The sequence below is a fragment of the Pholcus phalangioides genome, unplaced genomic scaffold (genome assembly GCF_987345545.1).
Source record: "Pholcus phalangioides strain wild (caught in Gottingen) unplaced genomic scaffold, Ppha-v1.0 ptg000007l_1, whole genome shotgun sequence".
Taxonomy (NCBI): Eukaryota; Metazoa; Arthropoda; class Arachnida; order Araneae; family Pholcidae; genus Pholcus; species Pholcus phalangioides.
The window spans coordinates 55,987,275-56,007,370 of record NW_028301600.1 but is presented as its reverse complement, the minus strand read 5'-3'; the positions used below and the strand labels follow the sequence as shown (position 1 = coordinate 56,007,370).

The following is a 20,096-nucleotide window of genomic DNA, read 5'->3' as shown; positions in this document are numbered from 1 at the left end:
TTTAGCTAACATCAACGAACATTTTTGAAAAACAAAAAGGAAAAAAAAAGCTATCGGTCAGCGCTAAATCCAATTTTACCAATGTCTAAGTACACTTCCTGCTGTTTGCCTCCAATTGTCGAAGTCGCTAAACAATTTTCTCGCATCATTCTAGCATTTCATATTCTTCATTCATAATGTATATGAAAGTACACTGTATATTTGAAATGTACTGTATTCTGATTGTATACTTGTTCATAGATACAGATTTACTCCGATGTATTTATCAATCTTTTTCTTTTTTGTCATCTGTTTGTTCTGTCCCTAAAATTGCATTTGTAATTATTCATCGATACTTTGTGTTCATCAGTACAGATCCACGGGATCTCTTGATGAATTTGCTTCTCGCATCATTATGTACTATTTCATCATGTGAAATAAACTTTTCAAAAAAGTAATAATCAACAGCGGTTTCTTCATGAGGTTTGACTACAGTTCTAATTGTTTTTGTACCCCTTGGTGGTATATCACTCTTCTAAATGACAAAATATTTAAAATAATGAATTATTATTCAGAAGAGGTTTTTCGTTTAGCGGACCACTCATGATGGCTGCGGACCAGTAAGTTCTCGTATTCAATGGTCCGTGGGAGAAGTGACTTTCAAGTATCTTGTATTTTTTTCGAGGAAATACGGTCAGCCTACTTATGAAACTGTGCGTATTTAACTCTAAAATTGCATGACGTTCAATTCCTTTGTAGAAAAATTTTATTCTTGATTAAAAATCTGTTTCAAGTCGAACTTTTTAAAACTTAAATGGACTGATCACCTATTTTTAAACGCATTAAAACTTGATACTACTACTAAACCAGACGCACCTCGTCCATATTCCTCTGCGGAACTTCTAACAAATTGGTACATGTTGGAATGTGTGTGTAGGTATAGTGAACCTTCCGTGAAGTTTGTTTCTGTGTAATGCTTGTTATGTGTAGTCCCGCCATCTGCAATCAATTTTTTTAACTATGAGTTTTTCCTCAACTCAGTGATTGAAGTGCAATGAATGAATAATTATACCGTTATAGGCCTGCTGCTCTCTCCGGCGAGACTTTTTAACGGGGAGATCGGCTCGCATTCTCGTCTCGAAGTTGGGAACCGCAGAAAACCAATAAAACTTGATACTGTATTTTGTAATAAAGAATAGAAACGCTCGCAAAAAAAAAAAATCGATTGAACAAAATGGGTGGAGATACGTGGGGCCCCCACCGTCAAAGGTGTAGTCGACTGATCTAATGTATATATGCATAGACATCATCATCGTGCCCCCTCCCCCCAGACTTTTAAGTCTATCTCCGCCTGTGAATGAATTGCGTAAGTAAATTTAATTCGATTTTTTTATTCAGTATAATATAATCTGAAAGTTTTTTGTTCAAGAAAAATACTACACAAAATCTATAATTGTGGAACATGTATATAACTTTTTTTTTTTTTTTTTTTTTTTTTTGCAACTCCATATGAAATTAAAATTCTAAATATTGGCCTATGTGTCGATATTTTTGTGACTGAAATTGACTTTTCTTTCACAATTTGTGGATTTCTTTTTCCTATTTACATTCGATATCAGACATTAAATGAATGTGTTATGTTCGATTTGGGTCGTAAATTTGATTTTTATTTTCGTCGCAATACTTGGATTGACCGTGTCTCTAACAAACGATGGATGTAAACATGTTATTATTACCCTTTATCTCTGATAAAATGGCTGCTTTTTTGTTTCCTTATCTTCAGATTATTTGCAGATAATCAGAGAACTTTCGTTCGTGACTGATACGGGTTAGAATTTGTTGTTTTCTCGTGTAATAACTTATCTGGAACGCATCTCTAGTTTTCGAGCTCTTCTCGAAAAAAATCACGTTCCAGTGATTCATCGAAATTTCCTATACACGCTGTTTCCTTAATACATGTAATTTCAATTAGCTTGTCTTTTTTTTTTGTTTTGATAGGACTGCAGTTATCGTTGACTGAAAAAGGAGTGACGCACAACGAGTTTAAATCTAAATTAAAAAAAAAAGTTTGCATCCTCAGTCGTTTTTAATGGCATGTTAATCCTAATATTTGTAGCTTTTTCGTTTTTACTCTAGGTCAGTGTTTCTTAACCTTTTTTTACCCGTGGGCCCCCTTTGAACCATATTTTTTTCTCGTGGCTCCCCCGTCTTACCTAGAGTTTTCAACTCTCATCTAGAAGCAAGACATACGTATTGAAATGGGGTTTTTTTTCAGTGAATTTATACTGAACAAAAATTTTGCAAAGAAAATTGGCCTCCAGACCAGTAGCCTAGAATTTATTGATCTCCCCACTAGTCTGAGTTCTATCAGGACCGTCTCAATATCATGAAGCCCCCCTCCTTAGGCAAACTGATGCTATGTAGTCCCATACTTTAGCTGGAAATAAACAGTCTACATATTTCCTATTTATTTTCAAAATTAATTGTACTATACAAAATATCATAAGGTGGGGTCACTTATGGGCATGAGGCCCCTCACAAGAGTGGGACTGACAGGGCTACAGCCCGGGGCCTAATATGGTTTTTCTCTTTTTTTTTCATACAATAAATTTCATATAGGAAGGGGGACTGGAAAATTTAGTCTGGGACTTTCTTCACGCCTTCATTTTTCTTCTCAGCTCTCCAAACCACCTGTCATGGCCCCTTTCTCCATTTTCTTCCGTGGCCCCCTTGAAGTATCCCATTCTCGGTTGAGAACCACAGCTCTAGGTGCTGATTGAATAACCATTGTAGAGCTCGGTTTAACCACTTGCCCGTGTCAGACCAACACCCCCTATAGATAAGAGCTTATCTATAGGGGGTGTTGGTCTGACACGGGCATCCGCTTCCCGAAATTTACTTACCTGTGCTAAGCATGGGCATCGTAAACTTTGCCCCTAAAAAGCGCTAACGATATGTAAACGTTTAACTAAATCTGCACAAACAATATGGTTTCATGCAACAGCAATATAATGATATCTAGATGCATAATCTTGTAAATTTACTTGAAATATAATTATATTGCAAGATTATGCATTTATGTAATTATATTGCAAGATTATGCATTTATGTAATTATATTGCAAGATTATGCATTTATGTAATTATATTGCAAGATTATGCATTTATGTAATTATATTGCAAGATTATGCATTTATGTAATTATATTGCAAGATTATGCATTTATGTAATTATATTGCAAGATTATGCATTTATGTAATTATATTGCAAGATTATGCATTTATGTAATTATATTGCAAGATTATGCATTTATGTAATTATATTGCAAGATTATGCATTTATGTAATTATATTGCAAGATTATGCATTTATGTAATTATATTGCAAGATTATGCATTTATGTAATTATATTGCAAGATTATGCATTTATGTAATTATATTGCAAGATTATGCATTTATGTAATTATATTGCAAGATTATGCATTTATGTAATTATATTGCAAGATTATGCATTTATGTAATTATATTGCAAGATTATGCATTTATGTAATTATATTGCAAGATTATGCATTTATGTAATTATATTGCAAGATTATGCATTTATGTAATTATATTGCAAGATTATGCATTTATGTAATTACATCGAGGGGCGCGGTAGCCCAGGTAGATAAGATACTCGCCTAACGTACCAAAGGATGTTTAGAGGTGTCGCGAGTTTGATACCCGGTTCGTCCTTGTCAGAAAACTTTCTTGACACAGGGGTACAACAGAGACGGTGACATGATTGCAGAAAAAATTGCTACAGCAGGGAGTCCCCCATCGAAGGGTTAGCGCACCAACCTCTCGATGAGTATAAAAACAAGCCCACCGTTCGGAATCGGCAATAAATTGTAGGTTCCGGTCTAATTAGCCCTCGTGTGCAGGAAATGACTGTGGTGTGACAAAAATGATCAGATGATTAATTACATAGATACATAATCTATCTAAAAACTAGATTATTTATATTACGTGCAAAAACATTCAAATAAGAGCTTTTCAAAAAAAATTTTAATTTCAAGAAAAGGTAAGAGTAAATCAAAATTTTTTAAGGTTTTTTAATTAAATTAAGTATACGATTTTGTTATTCCTAGTCACAGACATGAATAGAATGAAAAAATTAAAAAAACCTGACAGTTTTTGTGCAGAAAAAAACTTAGTGCAAAAAAAAAGCAACGTGGTTATATAAAGTGATGTGAATTCGTACATTTGTGTTACAATGAGATTTAACTAGATAGCCACGAATAAGTGAAACAAGGAAACACAGAAACATTTTCTAAGTTGAGAAGATCGCAGCAAACAATTGTTTCGGTAATAAGAAAAAATCCCTTAGAGCAGTGTTTCCTGAAGTGAGAAATGTTACCCCCGGGGGACGATGGAATGGTCCAGAAAGACTGGTAGAAGCTATAGATTTAGTATAAGATCCTATGGATTGACTTGAGTTTGGGGGGGGGGCGAATAAACGGGAAAATTCGGGAAACGATGCATTAGAGTTTCATATAGGTAGTTGTTCATAGCGATTTGCCATCTTCCTTTATTAGTCGACAACGTTTGTCTTTTTGATATGTTATGCGCGAAATATATTTCCATAGAGGTAAAGTGCCGTGAACGTTGAAACTATCTCGAGATACTCATTATTTGAGTTCTGTCTTCATTATTACATTTTTAAGCCGGGTTTTTCTAGGAGCAGATTTTTTAACGCCGCGTGCGACGTGAATCGCCCAGCGCCACACGCCGTCCACTCACCAATAAAAAAAGCAGTATGACTGTTTTCTAACAGAACGCAATACGCTTCATGACGGCGCTTTACGTCGGGAGTGATTGGCCAATTGCTTCTGGAGCAGTCAAATGCGTCGTGCGCCGATCTTCTCTTCATTACGTTTTACGTTTCTGCCGACGCAAAATGGACCTATTCGGTTCACCTGGTGCAGAAAAACCTATTCCTGGAAAACCCGGCTTTATCCCCAATACAACTCGTGACATCATTTGGGAACCATTGACATACACAGTCGTATAAACGAGTCTTATAACAAGTGATTGTCAAAGATCTTATGTTAAAGATACAAAAACATTTGCTTATAGCAAGTTAAAAATGGAAAAGCTTTCGCTATAACGTCAGAAATACTCTCGAAAGCGTTAGCTTTTCTTTCTTCGAGAATTAAACTAAGGATGACAATTACCATCGCACATGCTTCTCATAAACATTACTGTAAAGCAGTGTTTCTCAGCCTTTCTGAAAACATGTACCAATAAAATGTCTGAAACAAATTGACGGACTACTTGTGTCCTATATTACGGGACATTAATTTTCGTGTTTCCGATTTTTTTTTTCTTAATGAAATATGGCCATCAGGTCACTTGAATTACTTTTTTCATTAAATAAAGGGCTTTTACAAAATCGCAGTAACAAAAATTTATCTTCACACCCTTCAGCAATTTCAACGGTAAAGCAAATTGAATTTAAAGCAACAAATTGCATTTTTTGGCAAAATTCAGTGATATTCCGTTTTTGGAATCGCAATTTCCTGCATTCTCCTCGATGATGTAAAGTGAACCTAAGTGTGTGAAGGCATAATTTTATGTGAACCCATACGGATATTACTAATTTCAATTACAACGAGTGAATAATTTCATCAAGTCTGCTTGCGGACCAACTATGAAATCGTCGCGGACCATAGGTTGAGAAACGCTGCTCTAAAGTACATCTTACAAAGAATGGACAAAAAAAGTCAATTTTTATCCCCCCCCCCCACTTTAGGGATATGTAAGAATTTTATTCAAATTTCATCTATCCCAGTTACTAGCGCCGGGATTATACTATAAAAGTTTTGTTAAAGTTCTTTTATAAAACTCGACAGTTCAACCAATAAGCGCATCGGTTACATTCGAGTGAAAGTAACTAATTGGTTGTTGTTCTTTTTTCAAGTTTTGTAAAAAATCTTTTGTTAAACTTATATGGTGTAATCCCGGCCTAAGAGACCACGGTCACTGCCAAGGCTTTCAGTGAGTCGTTTCCAAATTGTGCTGAAAAAACCTTCCCGATTAGCAGAAAATTGTTAACCTGTCCATAAAGAGTGTGAGATAAATGAGAATTCAAATTGTTCGGTTGGTTGGCTAAATCACTGAGAATACGAAATTCTATGCAAAAACGTTTGAGAATCAACTACCATAAATCAATTTCACGACTGAAGTTCTGTTCATTATAAATAAAAAAAATAATACTGTGTGTGTGTATATATATATATATAGAAATTATCTAAAAGACGTAAAAAATTGTCGCTATGTTTGCATTAAAACGTAGCGACAAATTTTTACAATTTATAACCTGACAAAGCACAAAATTGAAATTCGATTATTCGAAATTGAAATTCAAAATTTCTTCGTGATTGTGAGCTCTCGTTATAACGGAATTTGGCTAATGAAGTTACAATACATACGACGTAAAATAAAGATTTTTGATTCAGAAATATTTTTTTCTTTTTAAGTTAGAATATCAATACATGTCTTTTTAGCTTGAAAGGGAAAAGGTGCATGTGTTTAGGTCAGTTGTTACGAACGTTTTATCCTCAATTTTTATCTGTTGACAGTTTAGCTTTTTTTGCAATGCATCGAATATCGCAATACTGATTATAAAAAATTTCATTACTGTTTTGCATGTAATACCTTTTCCTTTCAAAAATTGTTATGAGGACAAATAGATAAAAACACTCAGATGGGGAAAAAACATTGCAGCAAATATTTATTCATGCTGCCTTCGAGATTATAGAGTAAGGCAGGCTTTTCACTATTTTCATCAAAGAATTGCATAAGCTTGTAGATTAATGAAAAATTCTATTCTTACGTGCTATAATTGGTATATCTAAGTTCAATTTGTTTTGAAAAAATGGAACCTATTCAGTGACTGAATAACATTTGAAACTTTAAACAGCCAAAGGAAAGGAAAAAAATGTGAGACAAGTCACAAAAATTCGAAATAATACATTTTGATAAAAATGAGAACAGTTTTATTTCTTGGGTTACTTACAGATAACTTGTACATAAAAAATTGGACACAACAGGAAATGTATGGATTCATTTGTTTAATGTAATTCTTATAAAGACGTGCAAGTCTGTAACAGTCTCCATACCTGTGTAAAAAAACTAAAAATCTATCTTAAAGGGTATAACAAGCGGCCTCCAGAAGGGACAAGTTGTAAAAATGTGTGAATCCACTGAAGACAATTTGTTGTTGTAAAATCAATTGACTCCACATCATTCTGACTTTAACCTTCTTATATGTAAGACTCATTTTCAAGAATTCTGATTTTAGTCCAGAAATGCAATCTAGAAGTGCGCTAAACTGTTAAAAGAAAGAATGAACCAAGTCTTAGCTTCAATATTGTTTGCCACTAGATTGTGAAATCACAAAATTTTCTCGGCATGGGCCTTATTATAACAACTCTAGTAAAACCTTCTTTTCTCAAAATGAGGATTGATCAACTTGCACCACTTCCCCATCGTATAACAATAAATGACTTATTTATTTGGTAAAGGAGTTTTTGGGGAATCTTGTAAAATGTTTTAAAACATGTGTGAATGTTTAAAACATGTTTTAAAACATTTTAACCTTCCATCGTGTAGCTGATAAGCTACAATCGATCGATAATAAATTATTCCACGTAATTTCACATCAGAAAAATATATTTTGTGTTCTAGTCCGTAGAAACGAATGGCAAATTTTAAATTATATAAAACATTCGTTCACGGGTTAAAATTAACATATTGTGCAACTATTGTACTTGTCATATTTTTGATTTATACGTACTGACAAATCGGCTATTTTGTTTTTTTTTAGAAATTAAAATTAGAATTGAAACTATTCCGCTCCAAATTGCTTGGTCACAATCACTCGTATTTACTGTATGTAATATATATCACGTATTATACATAATTTAAAGTATAAGAATGAATCAATTATTTTGAGCGAACAGATGACTCTTATTTCCTATTGATGTACTCGATCATTGAAAAATAGCTGAAAGATAACATCAAACATCAACTCTAAACTCAAGTAGTGAAACCTGAAAAGGTGTGGTATATGCATTATCTCATTGTTTCTTGATCTTATGTTTTGTCTTTCTCGATTTTGTTTCACAAAAAGTGATTTTTTTTCCTTATTATCAATGAAGATTTGGTGTTATCTTTAAATGGGAAATACTATCGCTGTCCCGCATTTTCTTATCTGAGTAACTGTTCACCATTGCAGCACTGCACATGTCAATTAGAAGTTACTTATCATTGAAGTCAAGCCATCAATTCATATTGCGTATTTTTCCGATAAATTTTTGATTAACAATTTTCTTTAGTTATGCACATTTCAGTAAATATTAGGCTTAGATAAAGTTTATATGAAATAAATTGCACATATACAGGGTGTTCCAAAAAGAATCGTCCGATTTAAAAAAATAACTGTTCAGCTTTTAATCCGTTTTAATCGTAAGTAAAGTAAAATTGAACTAAGGGACAGTTGAGATTTACCGATCAATTAAGTGACCTGCGGCGCCGTTCCAGATCCCTTAAGTGCCTCGTGGTGCAGTTCCACATCACTAAAGTGACCCATGGCGCAGTTCCAGATCGCTTCGGCGGTATGCGTCACATTTTTAGATCATTTAACCCCACAATGCATATTTTATTTTGAGATAATTTTTTTCATAATTAATGAAGCCTATAGTAAGCGGGGAAAAAATCTATTCCGAATTTTGTACTCCTTATACAGGGTCTTACAGAGTACGTAAAATTGCATATAAAATCAATGTATTGAAGTATATATTATTACTTTCTAAATATTACATAACTACCTTCTTTCTGATTCAAACTATAGACAGAAAAAAAAATTGGATTGCAAACTTCAACGTAAAAAAAAGTAAATAAATCATTTAGATCCTACAGTGCATTATTTTCTGATTTGACAATTTACAGAATATTTACATTTTTTTAAATTGAGTTTTACTGCCATCTATGAATGGCTTTCGAACGAAAAGGAAAAATGGGAATAATGAATGTCTCAAACATGAAGCTGCCAATTGGTGACGGGGAAAACATTTAAAGTAGATGTTGCCAATCGGCAACAGTACGCACTGTAGGGTTAAGCGACCCGCGACATGTTTACAGACCACTTGGGTGACCGTGACGTTTTAGCCGAACGAAGTGGCCAGCACTTTTCTAAAGGTTGACCATCCTTGCTCTACTTCATGTCACGTTTTCGACTTGCGAACAATTGCTTACGGACTTGCGTCTAAATGTTTGGAACGTGTTTGAATTCGAAAGTTCCATTTATAAACTTGACGCCATTATTTTCCGGAAGTAAACCCTTGAACTGACGTAAAAGAGTGTTCAGGATATCTTCTCACATAATTCTCGGATACTCGATGATAACGGGAGTAAAACAATATTAAAACGCATATTGAGCAAATATTTTCGAACAATCAAAAGCTGATATAAGATTGATATTTTAGTTACGTAGACAACGAGCGCGTATGTTTGAGAAAATATCCATTCCCACCTACTCTATTGTCAAAAACTTTTTTTGTGTGTATTTTATCATGTGTATATATTGTTTATAATTTGTGTTAATTGCATTTTTAATTGGGTTGCTGTATTTTTGAAATATGACATCCATATTTTTATAGGCATCTTTTTCTCAGCCACTTCGTTGGGCATTTTGCCTGTTGTGGCGTTGTATTTGTATATTTGTATTATTTATCAAATTCGTAAGTATTATAACTAAATAAGGAAAACATATAAGAATCAATGAATTAATCGCATCATCACTAGAAACCGAATAAGATAACCGATCAATAATAGAAATGATTTCCGGGTAAGTTGGGGAGAGGAAAAAAGATCTGTTAGAATAGAGGGGACATATTTTTGGTAGTTATCCGTAGGTGGAATGGATGATGAAACAATGTTTACAAAATGATCATGGGGTTCATTGTTATCAGGGAGGGGATTGATACGATTTTTACCAATTATCTTATCGATAAACTTCCATCGTTTGAAGGGAGTATCACATTTTGAAAACTGTTGAGAAAAGCAAAATTGTTTAGAAATTTTGATTTTGTATAATGAGTAACATAATATGTGCAGTACTAACCTCCTGATCATATGGATATTTTTTAGTTTTTAAATGAAGTTTGTTTGATTTTAATTAGATGTAACAGATTAGTATTTATACTTAATATATATTTTTCAAATTTTCATTTCAGCTCACTGTTTTTCATATTATTGATTTTATCTTTTCACGGTTTCATCCGGTATTATATTTTTGTATTCACTTGTGAGATATAATGCATAAAATTTTTTTCATTTTTTTTTGGGTTAGGGACCATTCAAGTATTACGTCAGCAGATTTTTAGCCATTTTTGTCCCCCACGTCAGCAAAATTTCGTTAGCAGCTTAGAATATTTCATATCTTCAAAAAAGGGTGGATGATGACGTAAGCAACCTTCAAACCCCCTTTGTCATCAAGTCAGCAAATCCGAAACCTCTCCCCCGTCGATGCTGACGTAATACTTGAATAACCCCTTATTTATAACTTAATAAGGATCCTTTTTTTAGTGTTCAAAAGATAGTTATGTTATCGAGTTGTATCTATAAATGATTTGTTTTTGGATAACAATTTCTGGACCAAAAATTTGTTTTTAAAATAAGTTGATATCGCCGTGATAAATGCCGAAGCAGTCTTCATCTCTTAGGCACACTATAGAAAAGTAGATAAACTTTGCCCTAGAATACTAAGCAATCACCAACAAATAAGACAAATATACGGAAAATACAAAAACTAATGCATTTTGACACATGGTGGGTGTCGTCTTCAGAAAAAAAATATACAGGGTGCATGGGTAATGGGGCGTATGACATTTTACTGGCAAACCGTTGATTCTAGAGGCATACTTCCAATTAGAAAAAGTATCCGAATAACGTGTAGTACTCAGATATGTCAGTCATGTTGCAAGGGGTTGTATGGCTATTAAAATAAAAATGTTAATTTTTTTTATACGGATACCCTGTGCTCAAAAACCCAATTACAAAGTTGTTGCCCTGTCTGTCTCTCTTGGTGCCAACAAAAAAAATTCCACGTTTCGAAGTGCAATATTCACCAAGATATTCAAATTCGAAAAATGAAGGAAAACTGGGAAAAATATTAAATGCGGATAAAACGGTTTACCCGTATTTAACGCTGCCTCCCTTTCTCCGTTTTTCGAATTCCAATATCTCAGTGAATATTGCTCTTACAATCGTGGAATTGTTTTTTCATCAGGAGAGACAGGGCAACAACTTTCCAATTGGGTTTTTGAGCACGGGATGCCCTTATAAAAAGTTTTTATTTTAATAGCAATAAACCCCTTGAAACATGAGTACAACCAACACCATCTATAGCAGAAGGCCCCCACGCGAAGCTTTGACGTCGCTGCAGAAGTCCATTTCACCTGTAGCCATTGGGTATAGGCAGACACATGCGATATCTTTAAATTTTTTGCAGTATATCCAATGACTATAGGTGAGCGATATTTTTACCTTTTTTGCAGTAAGCCCCTTAAGAAACCCCTCCCTCTTCTTTAAGGGGTGTTGCATATGCACCCTGTGTAATGACTATAGGTGAGCGATATTTTTACCTTTTTTGCAGTATATCCAATGACTATAGGTGAAATTGACTTCAGTGACGACACGAGCTTCGCGCGGAGGCTTTATGCTATAAGATGGTGTTGGTACTAAACATTATTTGGATACTTTTTCTACTAATTGGAAGTATGTCTACGATCAACGGCTCGCCAGTAAAATGCCTTACGCCATTACCTATGCCAACACCACCTAAGAAACCCCTCCCTCTTCTTTAAGGGGTGTTGCATATGCACCCTGTGTAATCACTACGCTGACCGAGGATCCCACTTCGGTTGGATACCAAATATTTATTCTCGGTTGCTCAGCGGAAAAAAGTACGTCTGTTCACTTCAAACGTCGCGGAAGAATGAAGTCTTTCCCTCTGAAGATGACACCCACCGTGTGTCGAAAAGCATTAGAAATTTGTATTTTCCTTATTCGTTGGTCATGTCTTCATTATGCACACCATTGTTTCATTTTATGTGATCGGGGCTTTCTTGGCACATAAAATAACATTTGTTTATTACTGTATGTTGCTAATCAGTGACGCCTTAACGAGTTTGAGACTCAGTGAGACCAACAATTTTTCAGGCGCCTAAAGCCCAAGTCGTTTATCCAAAACATCTTGTATATGCGTATTGACAAAAATCTTCAATAATTTGCCCCGTGTTTGACTCGGAGACTCCTAGGCTTCATTGGCCTACCCGTTTACACATCATTGCAAATAAAATAATGGTATATATCAGGGATGTACACAGGATCACCTTTTGAGGGGAGGGGGGAAATGATTTTTTTAACTCAGATAAAATTTTCGAGTTATTAACCTTCAAAAAGCATTGTAAATGAAATTAATATTCATATGAATGTATTTTCTTTCGATATTTTTAGTTTTTTTACTAAAACATTTAGGAATTTTTGGAATCGTCTTGGAAGAGTCTCCTATGCTTCCCCCCCCCCCTCCTCCACGTATGCCTCTGATAGTAATATCTAGAAAATTTTTCCACAATATTTTCTCTTGAGCAGATGTTTCCATAACCTCACACATTCGAACGGAATGGCCTGCCGTCTATTGGTGAAAATAAGTACTCATATTTTTTCATGCTAAGGAAAGCATTGCGGCGGTGCATTTATTATGTGTATATATTTTTAAAAATTATTCTTTTGTTTAACATTTTACGATCAAAGGACTTAATATTGCGTCCAAATGCCAGTGGAATGAGTTCAAACAAGTTCACTCTGTTTTCTTTCCTCTCTCCTGATCATCCCGAAGCTTTGTTGCAACCCTACAATTTTTTTTCGTTTTGGTTTTTTGTATACCCTGATAGTGATTTTTTCCCCACGCATGATGTATCTTATAAGAGTGAGAGGTAGGGTGAGGGTGAAAGAAATCTAACTTTATATTTACATTCTTATCACCTTAATTTTTGTACTGTCTTACTCTTTTATTTGTGTATTTTTTTCCTTCCCTTTTTCTAATGCGGTTAGGTTAGGACAAGGCTACTGTATTTATTGCCGATTCGTCAAACGAAGAGCATCCGAATTTTTTTGCCAATTCGCTTTTAAGCGAAGGAGTTAATGAACTTTAACTTCCCCAAAATTTTTAGAATCTTTCCACATAGACCTGTTTTATTACAGACAGCTTATGAGGATATACTAAAAGGGCCACCGTCTTATTTCCCCCCCCCCCCCAGGAACAAAATTGTCCCCCAGGAACAAAACGAAATTGTTTTAAATAAGATTTAGTGTCATTTCGAAAATTAATTTCATGTGCAGGTGCCATAACATGGACGCTAGAACTCTGCTACCGAACTTATTCCCTTGCAGGGATCTCTTCCAACCGGACTTCGTGGCCGAGTCTGGAACACTCATGTATAGGTGCCGACTTCTCAGATTTAGGTGTTGGAACCTGACTCTGATCCAGAGGTCCCCTTCTTCCCAGAATCAAAATATAGATTTTTGTCGTAAAATACGAGACGCATGGTCACCTCGTGTCTTTTATCCTCCCTGGAGACGGGCCTGCTGGAGGCTTGAGCTCCGTCACTTCTTAAATCAAGTAGTTCAGCTTTTCTCAACCCATGGTTCGTGAATCACAGTAAGTCCGCTAACAGATTTGAAGATTAAATTCCAATTAAATGCAAATTACTCAATTGTGTGCTGCGGATATATTTTACATATGATTAGATGAAAGAACACGTACTCTAATTCGGTGGTTCGTCAAACGTTTACTATTTCACCAAACACCAACTCCGGCCATATCACAATTTACCGCCATTAATGAGATGGGTTGGAAATGAAGGCGCTGTCTATTGGTGGTCGCGTCAAGTTCGTTAGGGAAAATATCTTATCTATATCCTCCCTCGGGTTCGAACCCAGGACCGTGACAACAACCTTCACAGTGGTGGACGAGCACCTTAAAACCACGCCACTCAAACTTTTACTGGTCCTTGGGTTTCCTGTACGATCAGTAGCGGCAGTTCTTTCCCCTAAAAGTATTAGTGAAGGGGGTTGAATCTTACCATCCCAAACCATTTATGAACGAACCATCCACCGCACAATATATAGTTGTTAGCCGTCAACACAATTTTTCATTCATCATGAGATATTAATTCAAATTTTAAACCTTAATCCGTGTACACACCCACAGAACTGCACAGAATTCCGCAAGGGAAAAAACCGGCTTTGAGGTAAGGCTAGCATAGTGTGGGTGATATTAATGGTCAATTTTGCGTAGCCACACCTCAAAATCGGTTTTTGCGCTGCTGAATTCTGCGCAGTTCTGCGAGTGTGGACTAATCAGCACTAATTTTAAACTCGTTTAAAAGTTATTTGACGCCAATTAAGGCCCCTTTCACACGGAGCGGATGCGGATCCGCATACCCTTTCAAACGCGCACTGAAGATGCGGACGAATCGCCCGCATCTTTAGTTCGAAATTCGTGCGTAAAAACTGTTTTTTCGCAATTTTTGTAATTATTTTTCTCCTTCACCCCTGATTCAGTGCCCATAGGCAGCCAAGAGGCATTCTTTGGTGGTTTTTATCATTGAGCCTAAAGATGCCTCCATTCCGATCCTCACAAGTAGTCGATGGGAGAAAATATCTTAAAATATTTTCAAAAAATTTTGAAAAAAAATCTGTCTTTTCGGTAAAATATGAAAGAAAATTCCAAAAACACATCCAATGTTCGAAAAATCCAATCCAAAAACATCCAAAACATTCGATGTTCCAAAAAAAAAAAAAAATTCAGCAAATATCAAAGAATTTGCAAGTATAAAAAAAGGGAGGGGTTGGGACTTTCAAAATGTCTGTGCTTAGAAATATTCACATCACAATTCCGTCTTAGGCCGGGATTACACTATAAAAGTTTTGTAAAAGCTCTTTGATAAAACGTGAAAAATTCAACCATTAAGATCACCGGTTGCATTTGCTTGAATGCAACCGATGCGCCTATTGGTTGAATTTTTTAACTTTTATAAAAGATCTTTTACAAAAATTTATAGTATAATCCCGGCCTCAAGTACGGATTACACTATAAAAATTTTATAATAATTCTTTTAAAAAAGCAACTAATAAATTTATCGGTTGCACTTGCAATTTATTAGTTGCTTTTTTCAAGTTTTATAAAATAACTTTCATAAACCTTTTAGAGTGAAATCCCATCCTTAGATTAGTCACTTCTGAAATATAAAATTTCATTTTTTTAAGTTTACAGACTAAATATTGAGTAAAATATACTTGTAGGTATCGAGGGAACCACCAAAAATATTCAAGCGCTAGGGTCTTCAAACGACTTAATCCGGCCCTGAGTGAACACCGTACGTGGATAACGTTGTTTAATAAAAGTATTTTTTTTAAAGTTTAAAAAAATTAACAGTTAAAAAATTTAAAAAAATAATAAATATTTAAAATAATATTTCAAATATTTATATTTTTTAAATAATTTTAAAAATTTAAAAAGAAACAAATTAAAAATTTTAAGTTAAATTTAAAAGTTATTAAAGTATGTAGTCAATTAAATATTGGTAATGAACAGAACGGCTTATAGTTTTGGTCCCGTCAGTGGCCGTTGTTGGCAGGTTTTATTATATAAAATTGTGAAATATGGACAAAAGGCAGTTAAAGTTGCTATATCACAATCTTAGAAGGAAACGAAGGGATATACGTATGTAGGTACATTATACTAATGAGCAGGGACCATCATATGGTGTTTTTAAGGGTATTTATGGCAAATAATTAAAAAAATTCCGTGAAAAATCACCTTCAAAAAGTAGCCAAAGATGCGGACGAATTCGCTCCGCATCCGCATCGTGTGAATAGCTCCGAATAAACCTATTGTCAAAACTTCTATGTGCGGATGCGGAGCCCGCACTTAGGTTTTGACACATGCGGACGACGTCCGGACCCGCATGAACATTTCCTAGGTGCGGAGATTTTTCGGCTCGTCTGAAAGGCGCAGTATATTCCAATTGTTAAAACTTCTTCCGCGTCCGCATCCGCTCCGTGTGAAAGGGCCCTAAGTAATAATCTCAGCTACACTGAAGATATTTTTGTTCAATTTATACTTTCCGAATGGGGATCCTTTTAAAGACTAATATTTTAACATTAACAGAAGCAATTAAATCTTTCCCCCGTCCGTCAGACGCTGCTAATCTGCCGTTATGCAAAAAAAAAAAAAAAAAAAAAATTAATAATGTTCATTTCCATTAAAAATTCCGATATCCTAGACCATAGTTTCCCAAACTTTTTGTTCCATTGCCCCCTTCAGAAATATTTTTCTCTCATCGTCCCCACTCTCCAACTCAAGCGTACCCATAGGATTCCATGTTATACCCTTAGCTTCTGTCGCCCCCTGCACAATTCCATCACCCACCAGGGGGCGACATTGGCCATTTTGGGAAACTGTCATAGACCAAAAATAGGCTCACAAGAAATTTTTGAAGAAAACCTCGAAATTTTCTAAAATAAGGCACGAGCTTTCTGGGGTAGAAAAACGCAAATGGCGTGAGAATGAAAGTATTAAACTTCGCTACAAAAAATAAAGCTTAAATTTATTTCGAAAAGTTTAACAACCTGATTTAGCTCATCTGTCGATCATTCTAATTGTTTCGAGGAATAGAGGTAATGAGAGGTTAATGCCAGGTCTTTTAATTTCTTAAATTTTTTTTGCATCTGCACCTACCTTCAGATTAAAATTTGTTGCACATAATACGATCGTTTTTACTCAATCCTTCGAATTAAAAAATCTTCCGAATAGACTGTATTTTTCCAACGTAGTTCTAATCATCATTGAAAGTAATAAATAATTTTTAGTTGCTGGAATTTCCTTAACAAATAATTTATCTGTCGTATAGAAATCTTTTTGGCGATTCACAAAATATTTTTATACTACTCGATAAATGTCATCGCTAACACTGGCGTGATAGGCCGTATTCTGTCGAAAGAACCATAATTTGAGTGCGTGTAAAAATCGTTTGGCTAGTTATGTGACTTGAAAAAAAATGATTTAAATCATTATTTTTTTGAGGAGAAATTTAGATATTTATCTCCAAAAATTTATTGAATTAATAATTCGCACCCGTTTCCGATTAAAATGATCAGTTCTGTGTGTTCTTAACAATTCAACACCAGAGCTACTCTGGTGTTAAATTATTAACTTCATACCCTTTAGATCTAGAACTAGCTATTTTACCGCTACTGCAAAAATACATGATACAGCTGTAAATGTGGATTTATTTGGGATTAAAACTAGTGCCATAAAAACCAGGGTTGCCCGTCTTGAAATATCGCATGGAGGTTTTTTGGAAACATCGGACTCTTGGAGCCCCAATAATGTGAAAAAATGTTATGTTTATGTATTTTCGAATTTGTATTATATGTTGCTTTCAAAATTTCGGAATGAAAGTTGCTTCACGACAGCCGAATGACACCCCCTCCTCTTACTGAGGAGTTCCGATAAGGCAAAACAATGAAGGGTTACTAGTGATGCCAGCCATCTGGCATATAAGGGGATTCGCACAATAAAGCACGCAGGGATGATACGTGCATTGCTTTGTATCAAGGAAACATTTTATTTTCTGGATATTATGCTGAGGTGAACTCGGAAAGAAAAGTCATCTTGTCTCCGCCGGGACTCGAACCCGGGCCCTCTTGCATACCGGGCAAGCATGCTACCATCTACACCACTGGAGACATGACGTCCTACCTGGGGGGCCAATTCCTGAAGTTAAGAGAGGCTACTTATGTCTCTACTTCAGTGCCTCACGCCACAGTGCGTGAAATAAGGAAGGCAGGGTCGTGTCTCCAGTGGTGTAGATGCTATAAAGTGTTCCAGACTCTGCCACGAAGCTGGGCTCGAAGAGATCTCGGCAACGGGATAAGTCCAGTGGCAAAGTTCTGGCGTCCATCATTCAGTGGTGTAGATGGTAGCATGCTTGCCCGATATGCAAGAGGGGCTGGGTTCGAGTCCCGGAGGAGACAAGATGACTTTTCTTTCCGAGTTCACCTCAGCATAATATTCAGAAAATAAAATATTTCCTTGATATCTTGGGCTGAGAAAAAGATATCTATTGCTTTGTATGTTTGTGAATTATTCAGGGCACGCTTCATAGAAATTCTTGGGGGCTCAAGTGGCCTGAATATTTACGGTTCCGCCAACCATAGTCCCCTCCTCCCATCCCAGATAGAGCAGTCAGGAAAATTTTACGTTTGAAGCTAATACTCAATTTACTTGCAGAAAGAACATGGTTTTCTCGTTGCAATTCTGTCGTTTTTGTTTTCAGGTTTCTGCAACAGGCAAACCATTTTGTCTCACTCATCTTTTAATTGTATAATGACCCGCCCAAATAAAATGAAAAAAAAATGGTTATATCCGGTAAAAAAATACGGGATCTAAGGTCCCAGTACATATTTCACTCCCGCTCTGTCGTACCCTTGACACATACTCCGGGGATTAGGGCCGCAAAATGCATGATCGAAAGTAAAATGTTTGTTTACGACTAAAATGTAACTAAACATGAATGATTCTATACCCTAGTTTTAGATGAGAAAATGAATTATTTCATCTCCTAAAAAATGCATTCACACAGTGTGTTCAATATCTTTTTTTCAATCAGTGACATTGAGAGTTTCTTTTGAACTGTCATATGCTCCTTACTCAGTGAAATTATGAATTTATTCGAACTTACGCATTGCAACATTATATTGATTCTTGACATTTGTACTCATCTGAAAACCATCCAATGTATATTTAATATAGTTGCACTCCTTGCTGTTGCCAAAAATACTACAAATAATGCAAAAGTTTGTTTTGATATTTGATTTTTTCCCCTCGTATTAACCACTACAAAAAAAAACCATGGGAAAAAAGGGAAATTTAAATTTTTAAACCCTCTCTTTTGCGTTATTTTTTCTTTTTTCCGCTTTAGTTTGTTGATATTATTCACCAATAAGTGTTCATTAGTATTCATTATAAACTTGCAATGTGGGTCTACCCCTGGGCTGATTTTTTGTCTCGTCTTGTATTTTATGTAAAAAATGAAACAAAGTGAATTGAATTGAAAGTTTGGTTGTGAGAGACCGCAACGAAATTTTCAACAGCAGTCAAAATAACCACTCGGTAGTGCGAGGTAGTAGTGTTTAAAAATCAAACGGAATGGCTTAAAATTTTAATTTTTCTCCAAAGAATTCCTTTCGATGAATTAGTGAAGTTCGCGGAGGGAAATTTTTAAATTTTGAAAAATAGAGTTGCAAATAACGATCAAAAATTAAAAATCGGTCAGAATGACCGCGTGGTGTTTGAGCGACTGAATGATGTTGCCTCATTTGAGCTATAGAAACTTCTTATCCACTAGTAAATTTTAAATGTCCAAATTGTGTCCAATTTTGAATAAAATCGAGTGCAGTATATTTTTGCTAATCGTAAAAACAAAGCATTAAAAAATTTCCGAAACCTCGAAAACCATATTATAACCAATTTTTATTCTTAATTTCAATTAAAACAAAAAAATGAAGTTTTTGTAATTGATTGTATTAAAATTGATTTGAATGTTTTTTTCAGTTAAGCTCTCTGAAGCTGTTCCGCAAACATATGAACTTTTCACGATGCCAACAAGGTCATGGTGGCTCGTATTGTTTCTAGCATCAGTCTTTCATCAAACCACCACCACCTCCTACATATATACCGGTGCAAAAAGTAAATGTCGTAATCGAGGTGAGTGAATAGATTCTCGTCTCTTCATGCCCATGTTAAAATTTGACTTGAACATCTGGTGGCCACCGAGGTGTTACGACACTCATCTTTGGTCGAAAATGACTAGTTATAAATCAGTAAGTTTGTGCGGTAATACCGCATTCCCTCGCATTAGTTCCCATGTCGGGAGATTTGAATCCCCGATTCCGAATAAGTCTTAAAACGACTGAATCGGCGGACTTGTACCTATTCTCTGCA

The 20,096-nt window shown here is 35.3% G+C and overlaps 1 protein-coding gene and 1 non-coding gene across 2 annotated transcripts in view; one reads left to right on the top strand and one right to left on the bottom strand.

The window, feature by feature from the left end:
* LOC149085517 (uncharacterized) overlaps positions 1-20,096 on the top strand; it is a 54,379-nt gene that overhangs the window by 14,855 nt on the left and 19,428 nt on the right. Inside the window, exon 2 of the mRNA XM_089233575.1 lies at positions 19,707-19,859. Within this exon, the coding sequence (XP_089089701.1) occupies positions 19,751-19,859 (109 nt within the window). The 5' untranslated portion in view covers positions 19,707-19,750. The remainder of the gene's footprint in view (positions 1-19,706; positions 19,860-20,096) is intronic.
* Positions 17,767-17,840, bottom strand: TRNAT-GGU (transfer RNA threonine (anticodon GGU)). Its single transcript has one exon. It is a non-coding gene; the product is annotated as a tRNA-Thr (tRNA).